The sequence below is a fragment of the Myotis daubentonii genome, chromosome 5 (assembly GCF_963259705.1).
Source record: "Myotis daubentonii chromosome 5, mMyoDau2.1, whole genome shotgun sequence".
In the NCBI taxonomy this organism is placed as follows: domain Eukaryota; kingdom Metazoa; phylum Chordata; class Mammalia; order Chiroptera; family Vespertilionidae; genus Myotis; species Myotis daubentonii.
Window position 1 is genome coordinate 26,299,397 of NC_081844.1, and position 18,440 is coordinate 26,317,836.

The 18,440-nt window shown below is 46.1% G+C and overlaps 1 protein-coding gene across 3 annotated transcripts in view; it reads right to left on the reverse strand.

Moving 5' to 3' along the window:
• Positions 1-9,810: 9,810 nt before the first annotated feature.
• Positions 9,811-18,440, reverse strand: part of LOC132235006 (zinc finger protein 14-like) — a 30,777-nt gene continuing 22,147 nt past the window's right edge. For all 3 annotated transcript variants that reach the window (XM_059696698.1, XM_059696700.1, XM_059696697.1), the window contains one exon: positions 9,811-12,142. In XM_059696698.1, the coding sequence (XP_059552681.1) occupies positions 10,969-12,142 (1,174 nt within the window). In that variant the 3' untranslated portion in view covers positions 9,811-10,968. The remainder of the gene's footprint in view (positions 12,143-18,440) is intronic.

Below are 18,440 nucleotides of genomic sequence, written 5' to 3' on the forward strand. Positions count from 1 at the left end.
GAGCTGGGCAATGAGATTCCTTCCTCCCACCCCTGTCCTTGGGATATATGTTCTGCCCACGGATGGAGAACTAAAGCCATGTAAAGGACACAGCTTTGAGAGACCAATGTGTTGCTGACCCCACCTGAACTGTGTACATGACCCAGTGAAGGCGATTAGGTAAACTTTGAATTATCTGGTGGGCAGGGTGAAGGTCTACTCCTCTCTGTCCACCCAAGACCACCCTGGTATGGGAGTTCCTTTATTTATTAAAACTGCCACTTAACCCTGACCAGTTAGGCTCAGTGGATGGAGCGTCAGCCTGTGGACTGAAGGGTCCCAGGTTCGATTCCGGTCAAGGGCATGTGCCTTGGTTGTGGGCACATCCCAAGCGGGGGGTGTGCAGGAGGCAGCTGATCGATGTTTCTCTCTCATGGATGTTTCTAACTCTCTCTCCCTCTCCTTTCCTCTCTGTAAAAAACGAATAAAATATGCATATATTTTTTAAAAAACTGCCACTTAAAACTCAGGAGTGGCCCAGCTGGCATGGCTCAGTGGTTGAGTGTTAACCCATAAATCAGAAGTACAGTATGGGTAATACAACATTTTCCATCATCAATTGTTTATTTTAAGATCAAGTGTCAAAAACTAAAGCTGAGATGGAGAAGTGTGCCTGAGGAAACACTTCTAGCTTATCCTTGAACAAAGGGGGCTAGTTTCCTTATAGAGAGCAATAGAGTTTATTTCTTTTCAATCTTTTCAGTGTTCATGCAAAAGGACACCATGTAAAATATACTGTTCTCTCTCCACAGATGTTTTGAAATATGCTTTTCCTCTCTCGTTCATTTAAAAACAAATCCTGCTCTAATTATCATGTCCATGATTCTGTGCCACCAGCAGACGAGATGGTGAAGAGATCCCTGGAGAGCTGCTGTGACTGACCCTAACCCGGCCATCCCTGCTCTGAAATGGGACCCAATGAACAGCAAGATTAGTCACCTCCAGGCAATCATGCCACAGGACCCCATCTGTACATTTTTACAACTTTTAGGCCATTGCCAATGGTCTGGCTGTCTGGCACCAAGAGCAACAACTCCTAATCAAAGATCACCCTTTGGGATAAAGCACTCTGGAATAACTTTACTCATAATTACTCAAAAAGAAGGGAATGCCACACATCTCTGCACGGGGGACAAATGAAACCGCAGGGCTTCATTTCCATCATAGCCAGAAAAATTAGTGCAAGTTTCTGAAACACACTGACACTTCAGGTGCACTCAGAATAGAGAGAAAAACTGGGGGTGAGGGAACCCGAGGTTGTAGTATCAAGACAGCGAGGTGTCCCTGTGCTTCATGGGAAGATGTAATAGGGTTGTTAATATTTCTGTGCACAGACATAGAAATGACACCCACTACACTGTAGGCTGAGAAGACTGCAATACTATTCTGTAAAATTACGCTATACGACACCCTGTAAAATAAATTATATGTTAATTATATAACTTTTCTAATGATCCAAAATATATGCTAAGATATACTACTGTACTATATATTACCAACATTATAAAAATATACTAAATACACCACATTCTACATCATATATACATACACAGATGCATATAGATATACACTATCCTATATAATAAAAGGCTAATATGCAAATCGACCAAACAGGGGAACAGCCGGTCTTTATGACATGCACTGATAACCAGGGGGAGACACTCAATGCAGAAGCTGCTCCCTGGTGGTCAGTGTGCTCCCACAGGTAGAGTGCTGTTCAGCCAGAAGCTGGGCTCATGGCTGGTGAGCCCAGCAGCGGTGGCGGGAGCCTCTCCCACCTCCACAGCAGGGAGACATCCCCTGAGGGCTCCCAGATTGTGAGAGGGCGCAGGTCGGGCTGAGGGACACCCCCCCCCCTCCGGGTTCACAAATTTTGTGCACCGGGCCTTTAGTACATAGTAATTTTTCTCTAGATAATCTATAATAAAAGCATAATAAGCTAATTAGACTGGGTGGAAAACCGACCTTCCAGACGTAGCTGGGGCTGCAAGGGTCAAGACCCTTGCATGAACTCCATGCACTGGGCCTCTAGTACATTATAATACAATACACAGAGACCAGTTTTTTTAAATTCATTTCAGAGAAGAAGGGAGAGGGAGAGAGAGATAGAAACATCAATGATGAGAGAGAATAATTGATCGGCTATCTCTTGTACACCCTCAACTGGGAACTGAGCCCACAATCCAGACATGTGTCCTTGATTAGAATCAAACCTGGGTCCTAGCTGGGTTTGGTCAATGGATAGAGTGTCGGCCTGTGGACTGAAAGGTCCCAGGTTTGATTCCGACCCAGGGCACACGCCTGGGTTGCAATCTCAATCCCCAGTAGGGGGGTGTACAGGAGGCAGCCAATCAATGATTCTCTCTCATCATTGATGATTCTATCTCCCTTTCCCTTCCTCTCTAAAATCAATAAAATATACTTCAAAAAAAGAAAAATAATCGAAACCGGGACCCTTCAGTCCACAGGCAGACACACTAACTACTGAGCCAACCCAACTAGGATCAGAGAACACTTTTTATATACATGCAAAAGCCTTACCAAAATACGAACAAAATGAACTGAGCAATATATAACATGACCTATACACCATGACCAAGTGAGATTTAACCCAGGAAAGAAGGGTTGGTTTGCATCTGACAATGAATTAATGTAACATACCGTTAATAGAATAAACCTTAAAGATTACAGGATCATCTCAATTGAGACAAAGCACGGGCCCTTCCTCACTTTGCTTCCCCACTGGAAGCTCAGGGAGGATAACAAAGAGTCACATGTCCTCGCTCAGCTGCCAACTCCTCAGCTGCAGGTTCTTGGACAAGGTGCCCCCCACCTCCCTGAGGTCTCCCCTGTGCACAGGCCTCCCTGGGTCAGCCCCCTGAGCCTGTCCTCACCCAGCCTTTCATCTCTGCCCCTCACTGAATGTCCCTTGATGGGGATGGGTGGTAGCCTGGGGGCCTTGAACCACAGACAGGTGGCCTTGGGGACCCAGGAAAACACGGGAAGCTGTTGTAAGACCATGGAGGAGTTTGAGCTCATTTCTCACTCTTCCTGCAAGAACAGGGGCGTGGTTCAAACAATGGGACCAAGAGCCACCTCCTGTGCCTGCTCACTTCAGGGAAGAGGCAAAATACTCGGCATTCTCAGCCCCTTATTAGGTGTGGTGCTGCACTGCATTCTGGGAGCCAAGTGAGGTGAGGGGGGATCCCACAGGGGTGCTGAGTTCCTGTCTGGGATGTTATTTCCCACAGTCCATGGGGCTGACATTCTGCAGGGGGAGTCCTGTTCCAGAAGAGTAGGCACCAGACTTGGATGGGCTCCACGCTCACTCTAGAGGCAGCACTGAGGAGAGGGGGCCGGGTGTGGTCAGCCTTTTCGCTTCTCAAACCACAGGGTTGATGGCCCGCAGGATCAGGGAAGGCGCTCTAGGGACGGCCCGGCTCCTGAGGGACTCCTAGAGCTAGGACAGGCAGGGCATCTCCTTTTCACATTGTTGGGGGTTTGAGATTCCTGTGCAACATGCTTCTTGGTACAGGAGTGATGGTCACGCAACAGTGGGGATCTCTGTGTGTGAGGGGCCTGCTCCTCGTGACATGGACTCTGGGTTCTATCACTGTTTCACCACAGTCACCTGAGGTGGCAACAGAAAATTTCCAGAGTCGGACTGATGTTGCATTTAAACATGTTTCCCAGAGAGCAGGCAGAGTTGGCTTGAGAAGCTTAATTAACTATGGGAAACTTAATAACTGGAAACAGGCTCATGATCTGCTGATGCCCAGGATTAGATTAGGACAGTGGTCAGAAACTGCAGCTCCTGAGCCACATGCGGCTCTCTGGCCCCTTGAGTGTGGCTCTTCCACAAAATACGTGTGGGTGCGCATGTACAGTGTGATTGAAACTTTGTGGCCTATGCTCAGAAGTCGGTGTTTTGTGGAAGAGCCACACTCAAGGGGCCAAATAGCCCATGTGGCTCCCGAGCCACAATTTGCCGACCATAGAATTAGGACATTCCCAGGCTGACCTCACTTGTGTTGACCAGGTGGATTCCCCATTTCAGTTCATAGCATTTCCTGAATAGCACTCCAGAACCCTGGCATCACCTCAAAGGTGGCTGCCAAGAGTCCTATCACTGTCTCAGCAGTTGTGTGAATGAGGGCACAGGTTGCCCCAGAGGGTGTTTCCTGAAATTGTATCCTGTTGTGTCCTCCCCCAGACCTCTGTTCTTTATAAGAACCCCAAGGTGGGGGAAGGAAGTGTTGCACAATTACTGCCCTAAGTTTTGGACTGTTTAACATTCTCCCAGCAGAAAACTTTTGTTTGTATGTATGTATTTATAGATATACTAGTGGCCTGGTGTACAAAATTTGTGCACGGAGGTGGGTTCCCTCAGCCCAGACTAGTGGCCTGGTATATGAAAAGCGTGGGGGTGGGGGTATTCCCCTCTGCCCACCTTTCACCCTCTCACAATCTGGGACCACTCGCTCCTAATCACTCAGCTGCCTGTTTGCATGATTGGCTATAACTGCCTCTGCCTGATTTCCCCTAACCACACTGTCAGCCTGCCTGATCACCCTTAACCTCTCTGCCTGCCTGCCTGACCGCCCCTAATTGCCCTCTCCTGCCAGCCTGGTTGCCCCCAAATGGCCTCCCCTGGGAGCCTGATGTCACGCCCACCTGCCCTCCCCTGCCGGCCTGATCACCCCTAACTGACTCTGTCTCGGCCCCAACCACCATGGCTTTGTCCGGAAGGAAGTCGGATCTCCAGAAGATGGTCGGTTGACCCATTGTAATTAGAATATTACCCTTTTATTAGTATAGATAGGTTATATAGGATAGGAACGCTTAAATGGGGGGTAGGGGGCCTTTTTCAGCCAGAGGAGATGCTCTTGGCAGACAAAAACACATAATCCCTATATCTGGACTGATAGCCAGCCATATGCACTATACTGTCAAACCGGTCATTGAAAAACTGAAATGATTTCTTACACCTTACACCAAACAGCTGTTCCCTTTGAAACCCCTCCTCAGCCCCCACCTTAGGTCTGCCTTCCCAGTTGACCCAGATTAGGTTATGATTGGTCAGTTTCTATATCAATCAGCATCAAAAGCTCTGCTTCCTAGGGAGCCAATGCCTCCTTGCAGTTCACCCAGATTTGATCCTGATTGATGGGTTTCTATGCCAGTCAGCATCAAAAGCTCTGCCTAGGAGGCATGAGGGTTAATTTCAATATTACCTCTTTATTATATAGGATACTTTTTGATTTCAGAGAGGATGGGAGAGGGACAGACAGAAACATCAATGATAAGAATCACTGATTAACTGCCTCCTGCATGTCAACTATGAGGATTGAGACTACTTCAGGCATGTGCCCTTCACCAAAATCAAACCCAGGACCCCTCAGTCACTGGTCAATGTTCTCACCACTGAGCCAAACCAGCTAGGACCACTGTTGGTATTTTATATTGTTCTTAATATTTGAAAACAGTTTTAGAGTAGTTATGTGTTTTCAGAATGCAGTTACACCACCACCAAGACAGAAAACTCTCCATTAACCCAAAGGAACACAATTATGGTGGCTGTTTATACAGGATTTGTTCGAGATTCCTCTAAACCAGTGGTTCTCAACAATCCTAATGCCACGACCCCTTAATACAGTTCCTCATGTTGTGGTGACCCCCAATTTCATTGTTACAAATTGAACACAAGTAAAGCGTAGTGGTTAATCACAAAAACAGTATGTAAGTATATGTGTTTTCCAATAGTGTTAGGCGACCCCTGTGAAAGGGTCATTCAAGCCCCAAAGGGGTCGCGACCCACAGGTTGAGAACTGCCCCTCTAAACCTTTACCTATTCTTTTCTTATTGAAACATTTTTTTGACTTAAGAGAAGGGAAATGGAGATATAGAAACCTCAATGATGACAATCATTGATTAGCTGCCTCCTGCACACCCCCTACTGGAAATCAAGTCTGCAACCCAGGTGTGTGTCCTGACCGGAAATTGAACCATGGCCTCCTGGTTTATAGGTTGACACCTAACCATTGAGCAACACCAGCCAGACCAATCCTTTGCCTTTTCCAAAATGTCATGTAGTGGATCACCATGTTGTTTTTCAACCTGGCCGGGAAGCTCGAATGATTAGAGCATCATCCCAATATGCCGATAGTAGGATAAATCCCAGATCACATACAAAAATAAACCAATGAATATAAATAAATAGGATTGATATTTCTGTCTCTCTCTTTCTCAAATCAATTATATTAAAAAAGAAAAAAGTAAGAGAGTTCTAGCTGGTTTGGATCAGTAGAGAGAGCGTTGGCCTGCCAATTAAAGGGTCCCGGGTAAGATTCCAGTTAAGGGCAAATGCCCTGGTTGCAGGCTTGATCCCCAATAGGGGGTGGGCAGTTCGCAGCCAATCAATGATTCTCTCTCATCATTGATGTTTCTATCTCTCTCACTCTCTCCCTTCCTCTCTGAAATCAATAAAAATATACTTAAAAATAAACTGTAAAAGCCGAAACCGGTTTGGCTCCGTGGATAGAGCGTCGGCTTGCGGACTGAAAGGTCCCGGGTTCGATTCCAGTCAAGGGCATGTACCTGGGTTGTGGGCACTTCCCCAGTGGGGGATGTGCAGGAGGCAGCTGATCGATGTTTCTCTCTCATTGATGTTTCTAACTCTCTATCTCTCTCTCTCTTCCTCTCTGTAAAAAATCAATAAAATATATTAAAAAAATTAAAAAAATAAAATAAAATAAACTGTAAAAGTAAGTCATACTCTATCACTAAGAACAGCTTCTTTGGAAGAGACCCTGACTTTGTCTTCTTGCTTGGTTTGTATTCTTTGACAATATTCCTAAATTTATGAACTTCAGTTGACCCATAGAGGAGATAACTTTTCAAGGAGTAAATAATTAAAATATATATATAAACTTTTTGGAAATGCACCCAATACACTCTAGGAAATATTTCAGTGTTCAGATAACAAGGAAGGCAAAAGCTGTTCCAGAGGAGTTGCAGGCCTTGCACTCCCTGCCAGCCCTAGACATACATGGTTGAAAAGAAAAGGTCACACATGTCCATCATCACACAGAGCTACTCCATGACCACAATGAATCAAGACACACACAAAAAAGGCATTCATGTCTGTATTCCTGATGAGAACAGGTTTCTAAAGAATATCACAGAATCCAATGCAGAAAAATGTCTGGCTTCCCTGAATAGCAAACAAATGATCTATCACAAGGCAAAATACAATAACAAAGTAAAAACAAACAAACAAAAAACCAGGATGGAAGTTTTTAATATTTTGAACGAATAAGAAAGCAGTCTGTATCAAATAAATATAAAAAAATATTTTCCCTGAGAAAACATGTCTGAATTTATACACACGTGATAACTGTAACTCAGATTGTATGATTAAATGAAAAAGATTAGATGTTGATCCGAAAATACATAATTACATTGGGACATTTAAACATATCTCAGGAAACCTTAAAATGCAGTAGCTACCAGCATAAGAGTGATTGGAAAACAGTTCATATTTCTTTAAAATGTACAGAAGCATTGATTAGAGAGAAAAAGTGCACATAATCTTAATCACACACGACCCAAGATAACTGAAAACACTGAGAGATTAGGCTCATCTCTGAGTGACAGCACCATGAAGAGTCCGCCTGCAATGAGGAAAGTGCCGATTCTCACATGGAAGGACTGGCTCAGAGCCCTCACTGCAGAGGGTGGTACAAGAACAAACTGTCACGGGGCTCCGTGGCACTGCACCACTGCAGCTGTCACAGTGGGATCTGAATCACAGTCAGTAGTAGAACCAACAGGATAGGATGATTACTCGTCAAAGTAGACCTCATGCACATGCAATCTAGAGAACAGTGCATACCTTTCAGAAAACAGCCTCAACCATGATAGTCTATGTTTGCTGTCTGGTGGACACCTATGGGCTTGCAGGAAAAGCCAACCTATGCTGGGTCTTTAATGTTGAATTGTGAACATCTGTAAAGCTTACACCCAACATCAAGGGAAGTGAAGCAGTCGCTGGTGGTTTTGAGGATATTCTTGGCTGGCTGGGCAAAGACTGAGGAAAACAAACTCAAAGCAAATGTACACAAAAGCTCTATGCTTGTGGCCATCTCCTTTATACAAGAGGATTCAAAACCAATCTAATCCTATTTCACCTCTGCATTCAAGTTTCATGGAAGTGAGGCCTCGGTGATTTCTAACACAGAACCATAGAAGCACCAGATTGTGCAAAATGTAGTTCACAACATTCCTCACATTGACCTAACAGTCAGGAAGGGTCATCTCTGATTCTAGATCTTACTGTCCTATCACAGGTATTCTCCTCTTAATGCAAACTTCATAGTCCAAACCCAGCCAAAAGCAGTGACAAGGATGTAGATGAAAATAACTCACATTGGACTCTACAGTGCACTTTACAAACTTACAAATAGAAAACAAATATTTATTGATTAAAATAATATTGAATGCTAACTGCAATTGAAATATTACAGAAACATTTATTGACAAGAAAATGGAGTAAACCTCTTTGGGTCACCGAAAGGCACTTTTCTGTTAAACTGGCTAGGGCTCTCTTATATCTTTTAAATATATTTTTGTAGATTTCAAATAGGGAGAGGAAGAGAGACATAGAAACATCAATGATAAGAGAGAATGATTGATCGGATGCATCCTGGGGATCAAGACGCCAAAGAGGGCATATGCCCTGAGGAGGAGTCCAACTGTGACCTCCTGGTATGTAGGTTGACATTCAACCACTGAGCTACACTGACTAAGATATATATATGCCAATTTTTAAAAACAGTGCCTGGAACTTGGAGAGAACATGATAGCTATTACTACCTCAAGTGAGGATCATTTCCTTCATCTATAATATGGTAGAGAAACTAGACACAATGACTCTAGAATGCATAGAAACTATAATAGAACACAGTTTCTCAGAGGTTTCTAGAAGATTCTTGAGTAATCTTATAACCATGGTTTTGAACTATATACCCAGTAGTTTACCTTCCTCCATTATTTTGTGACATTTCTTTCTTTCTGCATTTTGGCTGCTTCCTTGTGTTGATAGTGGCCTTGTGTGGTAGGTGTCCTATAGGGTCCAGTGGCTCAGCCTCCCCAATGACCTGAGGTGGACACTCTTGGTGCACTCCTTTGTGGGATGGGTTCACAGTCTTGTTGTAGTTAAGCCTTGATTGCTATTGCTATCACTGGGAGCAATTGACCTCCTGGCCAATTGGCTGTGAGGACCAGCTGTATCTGCAATGGAAGAACCGCTATGCAGCAGACACCCTAATGGGGCAGGACTGCTTCAGTGGGGCTTTGGTGCTCACTCAGGCTGCCCCTGAGTGTGTCGCTTATGGATGTGAATAGTTGTAATCTGGTATGGTCTCACACTGACCATGGGGTACACTGGGACTTGGATCTTCACGGAGGTGCAGTCAGCCACTGCCTGAGGCCGCCCAGCAGGAGCTGGAGACCTCTGCAGACTCCCCCTCTTTGGGGTCTGGAGGTGCCTGGATGAGGCCCAGCTGTGGCAATGCAGGCTGCTGACGAGCCTTAGGCCTTCCTTTGTAAGCTTCGGTGCTCTCTGACCCAGCTGCCCTTTGATAGGTGCCCTCTGACCCAGCTGCCCTTTGATAGGTTCCCTCTCACCCAGCTGCCCTTTGATAGGTTCCCTATGACCCAGCTGCCCTTTGATAGGTGCCCTCTGACCCAGCTGCCCTTTGATAGGTTCCCTCTCACCCAGCTGCCCTTTGATAGGTTCCAGGCTGAGAAAAGACAGGCAATTCATAGGCAAAAGCCACAGCGCACAGCTTGGGTGGGGTTGTAACTTGGGTGGCGTGAGTACTCAGGGAATCACAAGGGCGGAGCAAACAGCAATAGCTGCCAGTCAGCTCTACACCGGAGAGGTCCCCGCATCTCCACATCCCGCGCCGCCCCCTCCCCACCCCCACAGGAACAATGATCACTGGGAGCAACTCAGAGAAAGTAGCCCTCACGTTCTGACCCAATGCCAGACAGTCCAGTTTTTCCCTGTATGAGTCTGGGTAACCAGAGTGTATCCTGGAACTGTCTTTCTCTCTGACTTCCACTCTCTCAATGAAAAAATATCCTCAGGTGAGTATTAAAAAAAAAAAAGGAAATAAACTAGGATGGTCAGAGGCTTTTCTACAATCTTTAAACAATAGGGCTTATTTTCAGTGTGAGTTCTTTCATGCATTTTGATATCTCTCCACTATTAGTGTTTTTGTGATTTTGAAGGGAACTGGGATGAATAAAGAGTTTGGCCCATGGTTTACAGTCATAGGGTTTTTCCTTATTATGAGTTATTTCATGATGTTAGAGGGAACTTGGATAAGAGAAAGCTTTATCACAATGGTTACATTCATAGGGTTTTCCCTAAGCATGACGTTTTTCATGATTTCTAAGCAAATAGGGATAAAGGAAAGTTTTACCACATTCCTTACATTCATGAGGCTTTTTTCCATGATGAGATACTTTATGGCCACTGAGACATCTGGCAGAATAGAAGGCTTTCTCACATTCCTTACATTTGTAGAGTTTCTCCCCAGTATGCATTCTTTTATGATTTCTAAGAGAACTGGAATATCTAAAAGCTCTCCCACATTGCTTACAGTCATAGCGTTTCTCCCCAGTATGTATTGTTTTATGATCTTTAAGAGTTGCAGAATGGCTGTAAGCCTTACCACATTTCTGACATACATGGGGCTTTTTTCCAGTGTGTGTTCTTTCATGATATTGGAGGGATCTTAGAGAAGAGAGAGTTTTACCGCAATGGATACATTCATAGGGTTTTCCCCAAGGATGAAATTTTTCATGGTTTCCATATTCCTTACATTTGTCGGGGTTCTCCCGATTATGCATTCTTTTATGCTATCGAAGAGAACTGGTATACCTGAAAGCTCTCCCACATTGCTTACAGTCATAAGGTTTCTCCCCAGTATGTACTGCTTCATGATCTCTAAGATATGCAGAAAAACTGAAAGCCTTACCACATTTCTGACATACATGGGGCTTTTTGCCAGTGTGTGTACTTTCATGCCTTTGACAGGACTGTGGATAACTGTAGGCTTTTCCACAATACTTACATTCATAGGGTTTTTCCCCAGAATGAATTCTTTCATGTTCTTGGAGAGAAGATGGATAATTGAAACCTTTACCACAATGCTTACATTCATAGGGTTTTACCCCAGTATGAGTTCTTTCATGACGACAGAGGGCACCTCGATCACAGTAAGCTTTGCCACAATGCTGACATTTATAGGGTTTTTCCCCATTATGAATTCTTTCATGACGTAGGAGGGAAGTTCGATTAGATAAATCTTTATAACAATACTGACATTTATAGGATTTTCCCCCAGTATGAATGATTTTATGCTTTTGGAGAGTAGCTGAATGAGAGAAAACTTTACCACATTGCATACATTTATAAGGTTTCTCACCAGTATGAGTTCTCTCAGAATTTCTAAGAGAAGTGGAACCGAAAGCTTTTCCAGATTTCTTACACTGATTGGGCTTTTCTCCCGAGTGTGTGCTTTCATTTTCTTGAGAGTACTTGGGAGAACTGAAAGCTTTGCCACGTTGCTTACTTTGATATGGTTTCTCTCCAGTATGAGTATTTTTGTGAAGTTTAAAGTAACTGAGATGACTAAAGCCTTTCCCACATTGCTTACACTCAAACGGTTTCCCAGCAATATGCGTTCTTTCATGATTTCTATGGGAAGTTGAATAGTGGAAAGATTTCTCACTGGGGCTGCCTTCAAGTCTTTGAATATGTTGGTGAGGCTTGAAAGCTTTCTCAGGTTCCATACATTTATAAGGGTTTTCTTCATATTCCTGACACAGGTGTAGTTTGGATCCAATGTGAGAGCTCAGGTGGTTATTCAAGGATAAATAATGCATGAAGATTTGCCTACACAACCTGGATTTAGGTTGTTTTATTTCAGTAGGAGTTGCCTTCTTCTCATTATGATTTGGAATCTGGCTGAGGTTTTCTCTGAATTGACAACCATATTTCCATTTACACAGTCTCTCTACCATATGACTGCTGTAAAAGTCAGAAGCATATTATTAATACTTTGTTAATGATTTCATATTTATTAATAGTATGACAATGACATTTTTACTGTTTTCAAAGAAAGTTCAGGGTTTCTGTACATTCTTATTATTTGAAAGTGGATATCCTAAAACCTCTGAAATAGGCTGGATCATAGATATTATGATAACAATTACAGTCATTAACCCTTTGCGGTCCAATTTTATTTTTGGAATTCAAACAGTCTGGTCCAAATTAATTGATGGGATTGAATGGAAAAGGTTACATGTTTTTTTTTAATATTTTTTATTGATTATTTTACAGAGAGGAAGGGAGAGGGATAGAGAGTTAGAAACATCGATGAGAGAGAAACATCCATCAGCTGCCTCTTGCACATCTCCCACTGGGGATGTGCCTGCAACCCAGGTACATGCCCTTGACCGGAATCGAACCCGGGACCCTTCTATCCGCAGGCCGACGCTCTATCCACTGAGCCAAACTGGTCTCAGCTCTTTTTTTTATATATACATGTTTTTATTGATTTCAGAGAGGAAGGGAGAGGGAGAGAGAGAGAGAAACATCAATGATGAAAGAGAATCATTGGCCTCCTGCATGCCCCACACTGGAGTTCGAGCCTGCAACGCTGGCATGTGTCCTTGATGGGAATCGAATCCCGGACCCTTCAGTCAGCACACCAGCCCTCTATCCACAGAGCCAAACCAGCTAGAGTGTTAGCGTTCTTTTAACATTTACAAAATGGTGTTCTGCTGATGTCTATCTTATTTATGTTTAGATGTCCCCTATAAACTGTATTCTTTCTTATTTGGGCTCTGTCTTCCCCAATACCTTTTACATTCACTTTAGGTTCTTTTTAGCTATTTTACATAATTATATATTATATTATATATTATATATACTATATATAATATATATAATTATATATATAAAATTCAGTATTAGTTTATAATAGTTTCAGGTATATCACATAGTGGTTAGACATTCATATAATTAAAAGAGTGATCCCCTTAATAAGTCTAGTACCCACTCTTAGGTTTTACGCTGCCGCAAGGAAAAACCGTGAGTCCAAACAGAGACCAGATTAAACAGGCTTTATTGGGAGCACACGGACGGGTTCACCGGCTCAGAGAGGGGAGCCGGAGAAGCCGCGCCCAACCTGGGCAGGGGCAAGGTTTTATACTTTTCTGAGGCAATTGTTGCTGGCCGAAACTGGTGGAAGTCGGGGCTTTCCAGGGTCAGGTGAAACCTGCGGTCTGTCCTGTGGTTTAGCCATTGTCCAAGAGCCGTTTGTCCGGCAGGAATTTTTCACCAGGGTGGGGTGGTTTCCAGACGTCAGTGTGGACAGGTCAGCGTCTCACCGGCCCAAGAAAGGGAGGGGGTCCTTTCGCCCCCGGGGCAGGGTGCCAGCGAACACCAGACATTCCGGACTCTCTATGATGGGATAAGAGGACGGCGTGATCATCTGGCTGCTTCCTGCTGGCTAGGGGCATCGGGGGAATAGAGAGGCTCTGAATGTTCTGTGTTGCTAGGCAGATGTCGCGGGGGGGGGGGGGGGGGGTAAAGAAAAAAAAAGAAAACAGATTACACAGCATTCCTGCATGTATGTGTAGGCTGGGGCTGTTTACTTGCAGACATGGGTGTTTCAGCATAAGGGCCGGTTGAGAGAGCCTCCGTGTTGAGGGCTAGGTACAGTTCTCCAACCTTCGCATTCGTGAGGGCTTGTATTCTGTTTTGGAGGAAGCTAGTAAGACATTTTATGAGGCATGGGCCAAAGAGAAGGATTAGGAGTAGGGATGTTAGCGGCCCCAGGAGAGGGAGGAGCCAGGGAGCTAGGGAGCTGAAGAATGCCATCCCTCCAGCTTCCTCCCTCTGCCTCTGACTAATTCTGTCCCTTAGTGTTTTTATATGGTCCTTTATTATTCCTGATTCATTGACAAAATAACAGCATTCTTCCCCGAGGAAAATACATGTACCTCCCTTCTCGGCGGTGAGGAGATCAAGGGCCCTGCGGTTTTGCAGAGCCACAGCTGCCAGTGAGTCTATCTGCCTTTGTAAGGATTCAATGGAGTCACTTATGAGAGCTATGTCTTCAGAGAATTCTGTGGAGAGCTTGTGATAGAAGTGTACTGAGGAAGAAATCCCTCCAACCCCAGTTCCCACGGCTGTTAGGACCCCTGTCCCCACAAGAAGGGGAACAAGCGCTGCTCTCTCTTGCCTGGAATGAGGGGAGGCTGGGGCGAGAGATGATTCTAGCTCGCCTTCAGTTCTAACAGAGAGATTTGGTGTCAGGAAGACATGGAGACAGGGGGTTTGTTCAAGGTTCTCGGGGACACATGTATAGAAGAGGGTGTGAAGGAGGGGAGGGGGCGTCGGACATATAGTCCATACATAGTTATTACAATACTAGGGGCCCAGTGCACAAATTCGTGCACCTTGAAAGGAACTACGGGCCGTGAGGCTGTGGTAGGCACAGAGGCGGGTCTCAGCCCATCCTCCTCGCCCCTGTCTGGCCCCTCCCGCTGCGACCCCCTGGCCCCCGGGGCCCCCTGTGTGCCAGCACCTCCACTCCTGCTGCCACTGCTCCAATGCACTGAAGGTGCTGGCCAGGCTCACACCCAATGAAGGCGCGGAGTGATTGGGGCCAACTCCAGCAGCGGGTGTGAGTGGGGCCAGCACCACCAGGAGATGCAAGAGGCAGCTGCTGCCCCAATTGCCCCTCGGGAGCAGGGAGAGGTGGAGAAGCCCTGAGGGGCAATCAGGGCCGGCACTGCCTGTCACACCCACTGATGGCACTGAGCAATTGGGGCTGGCGCTGGGCACCGGCAGTGAGTGCATGCAGCAACTCTGGCACCGGCAGCAGGTGCAAGTGGGGCTGGTGCTGGCAGCAGGTGCAAGCACTGGGCAGGACCTCAGCCTGTGAGGGCAAAGAATTTTCAGTAACCACCAGCGGCTCGCCCTGATGGCATCCACTGGCGCCCAGGGAAATAATAAAAAAAAATAGCCAGTTGATTTAATTATAAACAAATCTTGGTTGAGAGCATTTTAAAATTAACAGGGTGTTAATTTTCGCATATGACAAAGGACCAGAAATTTTGACTGTTAAATCTGAAGTCCAGACCTAGCCGATTTGGCTCAGTGGATAGAGCATCAGCCTGCAGATTGAAAGGTCCTGGGTTTGATTCCGGTCAAGGGCACACGCCAGTATTGCAGCTCGATCCCCAGTAGGGGGACTGCAGGAAGCAGCTGATCAATGATTCTCATTTTTGATGTTTCTATCTCTCTCTCCCTCTCTGAAATCAATTTAAAAATTACATATTATTTAAAAAAACCAATGTCCATTAAATCGAGTCCAATAAATAGAGGGCTTACTGTGCACCAACTAAAACACCTGGACCCAAGATGCCAGGACCAGTTGCACTGCCCATCGCATCACCCCCAGACCCTCCATGTCCAGCTCTCAGCACAGCCAGGGAGACCGGGACCCCAGGAAGCGGCAGGCATTGCTGGAGGAGCAGAGGGTGAGAAGCGGAGGTCCCACCCTGGGCAGCGATGCCTGTCTTCTCAGCTCTGCCCACCAAAGCCCGCATGAGGGACAGACCTCGGTCAGTGACAGGGGCCCTGGTTCCCTCGGACCCAGGGAAGGGCTTGGACCACAGGCATCCCTGTCAGGGCTCAGAGTCCCTCCATCCCTCCCTGAGCCCTGTTTCCTCCCCTGGGGCTCAGCAGTTCCCTAGGGCAGCCTGCAGCTGCTGTTTTCTCCAGCTCAGCACCTGGCCAGCCCCACCTCAGACGGCCCCCTCCATCACCCCCCACCCTGGAGGCCTGTGCTCCACCCCCCACCCACCCCCCACGTCTGGGTAAGTTTGGAGACACTTTTATTTATTATTTAATCGCTCTTCTGCTTTTTAATGTGCGCTCTCGCAGTCCGGTCACTTTCAACAGCGTTAACCCCACGTCCAGTGCATCTCTCCTCACGGCAGCAGGTTTTGGCTCAGGATGTCTCCCGCGCCCCCAGACGGAAGGCTCCTGCGGAGAGTGGGCACGTTTCCCTTCCTGAGCAACTACTCAGGTGCCTGAGGGGGCGGGGGGGGGGGGCAAACGGGAGGGCCGGTTTCATCAACCTGCGCCCATAGTTACATTTCTGGGAATCACAGCAGACCCTCCCTCCCTGGAAGGCTGTGCTGGTGGGATTCATGAGCGGGAATTATGTGTCGGGTCCTGGTTCTGTTAGGTCGCTGAGTATTTAGAATCGGCGCGCCATTCCTGCTGGTCCTCCGGACTCTCCACCACCCTTCCTGGCAGAAAACCTGGGTCACCGTGTTGTTGATGATATTAAATGATACAGGTTTAGGAAATTTTTTAAAATGAAGGGTTCCATAGGGAAAGCACTGGGCTGCAATAAGTATACATTCACAGAATAAGGGAGCTGCCAGAAGGAACACATTGCCATAGTATAAGGGAGCCCAGAGCTGCAGAAGAAATACACTTACAGAATAAAGGGAAGGGAGCCCCTCCTTCAGAGAGGGGAGAGGAAAGCCCAAAGGGACTAGGAAAACAATAAGGGAGAAAAGGAGAACCTCAGGTACCTCACATGCGGTTTGAGCTCTGGGGTGGCTACAGTGACAAGTCAGAGGGGATAGTGACCAATCAGAGGGGATATCAAGGCACAAAGAAATACAGCCTTTATAAGCCGTAGAAAAAAAGGACATAGTGGGATTCTCTCCCCTCCCCACATGGGAGTCTGTGCTTGTTGCTCAATAAATTTCCATCCTTTACTATCCCATCTGTTGTCCATGGTTTCATTTTTGGACTCCACCTGGACAAGGACCTGGGAATCATGCTGTCCAGAAAAACACCACACATTCCAGTCCAACGTTCGAGTTTCAATGGAATATTGTGAGGTGGCACGTTCTGAACCCCTTCAGGATGTAAAATAAATTATTTCAGGCTACATGCATAGGTGACCAAGGCTGCATTGTAATATGGGTGTGGTCCATCCCTCTGTCCCAGAACCGGTGCCCTTTCCATAGCCCCAGGTGGGTGAATGGATAGTAGTTGGGTTTCATGGATGGTGGTGCCCAGTGGGTGGAAGTAGATGGGCTTGATGACAAAAGCATGAGAATGGAAGATTGGGGTTAGGAGAGAGAAATCTGTTTGAAGTAAACTCAGGGATTGAAGGAAGAAATATTTTCTCAGAAACAGCAACTAATGATTTCAGGTAAGGACTGTTTTTCTGACCAAGAAGCTGCTTAGCTGCCTTCATTTTCTTTGACCTTCCAAATCTGGAGGAGCAGTTGTCCAGCTGAGCTGTGACTGGCTGCAGGTAGGGAAATGGGCTTCTCTTGGCAGCTGGAATTCAAAGGTCAGGAGACTAGCAGGACTCATAGGCCACCAGAAAAGTGAGGACTGAGATTTCCAGGGCATCAACTTCTCAGTGCAGAGCCCAGCTTCCTGAAGAAACCCACCTCAGTCCAGCCCCTCATTCAGGGCCCACTGGCAGTTGAAGAAGCTCTGGCAGGACTCCTAGAAGAAATCAACTATCCCATCTGACTGGATGACCTGAGAGGCCCTGTCACCATTGAAAGTGGGCAAAATGTCTATCACTCCTGCATCCAGCTGCCCTGGGCTGATCTACAGGACAGGTCCCTTGCCCTGTGTGCCATCATCCACGCGAAGAGAGGCATGTGAGGAGCAGCCAGGTTGGAAGGATGGTGGACATCAACAAGCTCCTTCAGACCACCAGGGGCAAGAAGAGGCAGGAAGAGAAGTGCTTGTGGGACAAGTACAACAAGGTCCTGACCCGCTTCTGAGAGAAATACCTAGAGCTGTTGTGTCACCTGTGCACTCAGCCCCCTGACACCAGGAGAGGCCCATGGAGGGGGCTGCCTCTCATCATAGGCAAAGGCTCAGCAGTTACATTGAGCCCCTGAAGAAGCAGAGGTGGCAGATGTTCAGAAATTAATAAGCATTCAAAGCAAAAAATAAACAAAACTCTTAGAACTGAGAGAGAAGGTGGAAAACCAAAGGCTGGAATTGCTCTCTGAATTTGAGCACCTGAGGCAGTTTTTAGAACATGATCAAGAAGCAGACCTTTCAAGATTAGCTGATGAAGAAAAGGCTCTTGAAAAGAAACTCAGTGCTAATATAACCGCATTTTCCAAGTACAATTCCACATTCAAAGACCTACTAAGTAAGGCAGTATAGTGCACTGGGCTGACTGACGTGGAATGGCTGTTTATCTATCTTCCACGACTTCCCTTTCATGCTCTTCTTCTGGCCTGAATGAGTTTTC